At 40.3% G+C, this 5,428-nt stretch overlaps 1 protein-coding gene across 1 annotated transcript; it reads left to right on the top strand.

Moving 5' to 3' along the window:
• Nucleotides 1–2,432: 2,432 nt before the first annotated feature.
• On the top strand, nucleotides 2,433–5,158 carry LOC144247683 (syncytin-1-like). The gene has a single exon (XM_077789100.1). The coding sequence runs from the start codon at nucleotides 3,968–3,970 to the stop codon at nucleotides 5,156–5,158; it is 1,191 nt and encodes a 396-aa protein (XP_077645226.1). The 5' UTR covers nucleotides 2,433–3,967.
• Nucleotides 5,159–5,428: the final 270 nt, after the last annotated feature.

Genomic DNA, 5,428 nt, shown 5'->3' with positions numbered 1-5,428 from the left:
CAGTAAATTGGTCAAATTTATATGAAATCAAGCAAAACTCGGCAGAAACTCCTACGGAGTTTCTTGACAAATTACGGACTGCTATGAGAAAATATACCACCCTAGATCCCGCTTCTGATACAGGCAGACAACAGCTAGTTTCCTTATTTTTGGGACAGTCATCAGAAGACATAAGGAGAAAACTCCAAAAGCTGAAAGAACCTGATATTAGGGATTTAGAAAAGCTGCTAGAAGAAGCCTGGAGGATATATAGAAACCGAGAAGAGCAGGGCAAGTATAAAATGGGACAGGTAATTGCGGAAGCCACGGTGGCTGCATTGGAAAAGCAGAAAAGTGGAACTCAAAATAATAAAGAAAAGAGGCAGCGCCCAACCTTACAGTCAAATCAGTGTGCATACTGTAAGGAGATAGGGCACTGGAAAGGGGAATGTCCTAAGTTGACAAGAAAGCCCCCTTTGTTAGCCCAGATGGGCTCAGACCAGTGAAGGGGACCGGGGGACACCACCCTAGCGGATCCCCTGGTTAAAATTGAGCTAGGGAAAGAAAAGAAAGAAATAGATTTCCTTGTTGATACCGGGGCTTCCTATTCGGTACTGAACCAACAATTAATGCCGAAAGACAAAGATTTTATCACTATAATTGGAGCTACAGGACAAAAGGAAAAAGCTTATTTCCTTAAACCACTTAATTATCGGCTTGGAAAACAAATTGGAATTCACAGGTTTCTATATTTACCAAATTCCCCAAAGCCCTTGCTAGGGCGAGATTTGCTAGAACAACTTGAGGCAAAAATTGTTTTTCAGAAAGGGAAAATTGAATTTCAAATTCAAGAAGAACAATTAGTGGAAGTTTTGAGTCTAGCCTTAATACAAACTCAAAGCCATTCTGAAATACCTAGAGAGGTTTTGGACCCGGTATATCCAGGGGTTTGGGCTAGTGAAGTTCCGGGGAAAGCCAAAAATGCAAGCCCTGTCGTAATCAAGTTGAAACCAGGAGTAAAGCCGGTAAGAATTAAACAATATCCCTTAAAGCTAGAAGACAGGGAAGGAATCAAAAATATTATTAATCGATTTCTGCAATACAAATTGCTAACGGAATGCGAATCAGAATACAACACTCCGATTTTACCCGTTAAAAAAGCAGATGGAAAAAGTTATAGATTAGTACAAGACCTAAGGGCAATTAATAAAATAGTTGAAGACATCCACCCGGTTGTAGCCAACCCATACACACTATTAACTAAATTGAGAGATACCTTACATTGGTTTACTGTACTGGATCTCAAAGATGCCTTCTTCTGTTTGCCGCTGGCCTCAGAAAGTCAGAAGCTATTTGCTTTTGAATGGGAAAATCCGGATTCAGGAAGAAAAACACAATTAACTTGGGCAGTACTACCACAAGGATTTAAAAACAGCCCTACGATTTTTGGAAATCAGTTAGCTAAAGATTTGGAAAATTGGACTCCCCCAGATGGTAAAGGAATCCTCGTGCAATATGTTGATGATCTTTTAATAGCCACTGAGAACAGGGAAGAGTGTCTCTCATGGACTATAGAACTTCTCAATTTCCTAGGAATGAATGGATACAGAGTATCCCAACAAAAGGCTCAAATAGTGCAACAGCGAGTAACTTATTTAGGATTAGAAATTTCCAGAGGACAAAGAGAATTGGGAACTGAGCGAAAAGAGGCAATTTGTCGCACCCCGGAGCCTCAAACAGCCAAGGAATTGCGGACATTCTTGGGAATGGCAGGTTGGTGCCGCTTATGGATATACAACTATGGTGTAATAGTTAAACCTCTATATGAACTGCTAAAGAAAACCCGACTTAAAATAGAATAGACGGCAGAGGCTCGAGCCGCCTTCAAGAAACTTAAAAAGGAACTGATGAAGGCTCCGGCCCTCGGCTTACCAGATGTCTCTAAACCCTTTTTATTATTCTCACATGAAAGACAGGGGATGGCACTTGGAGTATTAGCCCAAGAACTTAGCCCTTACAAGCGGGCAGTGGCGTACTTCTCCAAGCAGCTGGACGAGGTAAGCAAAGGATGGCCAGGATGCCTACGTGCAGTGGCGGCAGTTGTAATAAACATTCAAGAAGCACGCAAATTCACATTAGGGCAGAAGATAACGGTGATGGTTTCCCATACTGTCTCAGCTGTGTTAGAACAAAAAGAGAACCATTGGCTCTCCCCACAGAGATTTCTGAAATACCAAGCCATCATAGTCGAACAAGATAATATAGAAATAATTGTTACTAACATTATAAATCCAGCTTCTTTTCTCAGCGGTGCCCAAAGAGAACCACTGTCCCACGACTGCATAGAGACCATCGAAGCCACCTATTCGAGCCGTCCAGATCTCCAGGACACCCCTCTAAAAGACGCTGAAGACTCCTGGTACACAGATGGAAGCAGCTTCGTGAAACTGGGACAGCGGAGAGCAGGATATGCGATAACCACTACTCAAAAGGTAATCGAAGCCAACCCTCTTCCTGCAGGAACCTCGGCCCAGAAAGCAGAAATAGTGGCCCTTATAAGGGCACTAGAACTTGCAAAAGAAAAGAAGATAAATATTTGGACTGATTCAAAATATGCTTTCGGGGTGGTGCATGCGCATGGAGCAATTTGGAAAGAACGAGGACTGTTGAACACCCAGAAGAAACAGATCAAACATGCAGAAGAAATATTGAAATTATTAGAAGTGATTCAACTACCGGAAAAAGTAGCTATAATGCATTGCCGAGGACACCAAAAAGGTAACTCTGACCAAGAAATAGGAAATCGATTGGCTGATAGTGAAGCCAAGCGAGTGGCAGAGGAAGTAAAGGTATGTGCTTTGATACCAGACAGTAAACCAATTGATTTAGAACAGTCACCTAAATACTCAAAAGAAGACTTGAAATTGGCTAATGATCTAGGAGGTGAGCCCGGAACAAAGGGCTGGATACAGTTGAAAGAAGGTCACATATTAGTTCCTTCTAATATTTTGTGGCCCCTAATACAAGCAGAACATACAAAAACCCACTGGGGAGCAGATGCATTATACAAAGAAGTGACCAAAAGAATAGTAGGGCGAAATTTGTATACCACAGTAAAACAGGTAACGCAGCAATGTGAAATATGTCAACGAAATAATCCAGACACAACTAGCAAAATAAAATTGGGGATGATAAGTAAAGGAAACTGCCCTGGGCAACAATGGCAAATTGATTTTTCTGAGCTCCCCAGAAAAGGGGGGTATAGATATCTTTTAGTCCTGACAGACACTTTCACAGGATGGCCAGAAGCATATCCCTGCAGGACTAACAAAGCGCGAGAAGTGACTAAAGCGCTACTGAATGAAATAATTCCTCGTTTCGGAGTTCCATCGACAATATCCTCCGATCGAGGACCACATTTTAATGCTAAAATTGTTCAACAAGTGGGAAAAGCATTAGGAATAGACTGGCAGTTACATACCCCGTACAGACCTCAAGCAAGTGGCCAAGTTGAAAAGATGAATCATATGCTCAAACAACAGATAGCAAAGATTAGTCAGGAGGCAAATTTAACTTGGCCCCAAGCTTTACCATTGGCATTATTGAGAATAAGAGTTAAACCTCGGACAAAGGAAAATTTAAGCCCTTTTGAGATATTATATGGGCGACCCTATCAACTTCAATTTAAGGGTGAAGAATTGGCACAAATTGGGGAAGGATATTTACTGGAATACATGAAAGCATTGCAGAAACAATTATCAGAAATACATAAAAATGTTTTGGGTACTAGAGTAAGGGGATTAGATCACCCCCTCCATGCCTTTGAACCTGGTGATTATGTATATGTTAAGAATTTTTCAGGACAACCCTTGGAGGAAAAGTGGAAAGGTCCATATCAAGTGCTGCTGACAACATTCACTGCGGTGAAGATTAAAGAACACCCAGCTTGGATTCACTACTCGAAAATAAAGAAGGCCCCTACGAAACCATGGACTGCTACTCCCGTAGGACCTACCAGATTGCGATTTTCCAGATTATCTTGACCTATGGGGGAGCCTGGGCACGGTGGGATTTGAATCTTCATCTTTCGCTGACGGAAGGTATATCTCGAACTCTGAATAGAACTAATTGTTGGATATGTACACATATGCCTGAATACAGTGGAAAACAGATCTTGTTAATAGGCATCCCCATACCTGGTAATAATCCGTGGACGAGATATTGGGAGAATACCACCTGGGTAAATTATACATATAGAGCTCAGCCATTAAAAATTCATAACCCTCCAATTAAAAAATCTTACTATAAATGTGTGCAGAAGTGTAACCCACCTAAAGGATTAGATAAAGTTGGGAGTTGTAATAACGTCCAATATATAGGAAATCAAACGGGTTGTAATAAAATAAAATATATCGGGTCCCCCACCTCTATTAATAGTACCCTCTGGCCAGTTCCAGAAGGAAAAGGATGGTATTGGCTGTGCAATGATACTGCATGGAAAGTGTTACCTGAAAATTGGGTGGGAACATGCACCCTGGGAGCCGTAGTCCCAAACATAACTATACATAATCATTTATCCGAAGGTTGGCTTCAAACACATATTCGAAGAATTAGACGGGAAGTAGAAAATCCCCTAATAAAAAGGCAGAATGCATTTCATTCCTTTGCTAGATGGTTTCTCCCTTGGCTAGGGGTAAGTGAATTAAAAAAAGCTATAATAAATATTTCAGCAGTAGTAGAAGACATTGAAAATAAAACAATAGATGCAATTCAAGCACAGCAGATTGAGATAAATAGCCTTGCACAAGTAGTGCAGCAAAATAGAATGGCTTTAGATTTATTATTGGCTTCACGAGGGGGGGTTTGTACCATTATAAATACAAGTTGCTGTGTATATGTAGATCAGAATAATCGAATTGCTACAGATTTAAGTGAAATCTGGAAACAGACTAAGATACTCCATGAGGTAACCAAGGATGACACCTCGTGGGGATTTGAAGAATTGTGGAAAGTCCTAACATCCTGGTTACCTAATTTGAATTGGTTAAAACAACTTTTTATTTCCGTAATACTTGTAATATTGTTAATTATCATAGTCTGGATTTTAATTAAGTGTGTCTTACTTTGTAACAAAGAAGCAACTAATGTTGAAAAATATAGATATGGAGGCGTAATATGATTGCAAAAGAATTTGCAATGGTTATAGAAAAGGGGGGACTTGATACAGGGACCTGACCTGTTCAGAACTACTTAAGGGTTAAATGACTAGAAAAGAATTAAGTGAAGAAAACGTTATGTGCTATGTATATGCACCAGTATCCTGTTATTCTAGACATTAGCAAACAGATGTAGAAACTTTGTCCTTGGCTATGTATTTTACTCTGATAAGCTTCCTTTACTCTGATAAGCTTCCTGATGATATGTAAAGAATGCATACTCAGCAGATGGA

This window comes from Lonchura striata, chromosome 31 (genome assembly GCF_046129695.1).
Source record: "Lonchura striata isolate bLonStr1 chromosome 31, bLonStr1.mat, whole genome shotgun sequence".
In the NCBI taxonomy this organism is placed as follows: domain Eukaryota; kingdom Metazoa; phylum Chordata; class Aves; order Passeriformes; family Estrildidae; genus Lonchura; species Lonchura striata.
Note: the sequence above shows the minus strand (reverse complement) of the source record. Positions and strands in the feature narration are given on the sequence as shown.

What these genes read in the sequence shown, in the direction of transcription:
- LOC144247683 (XM_077789100.1), top strand. Translation starts at nt 3,968, where the DNA reads ATGGACTGCTACTCCCGTAGGACCTACCAGATTGCGATTTTCCAGATT.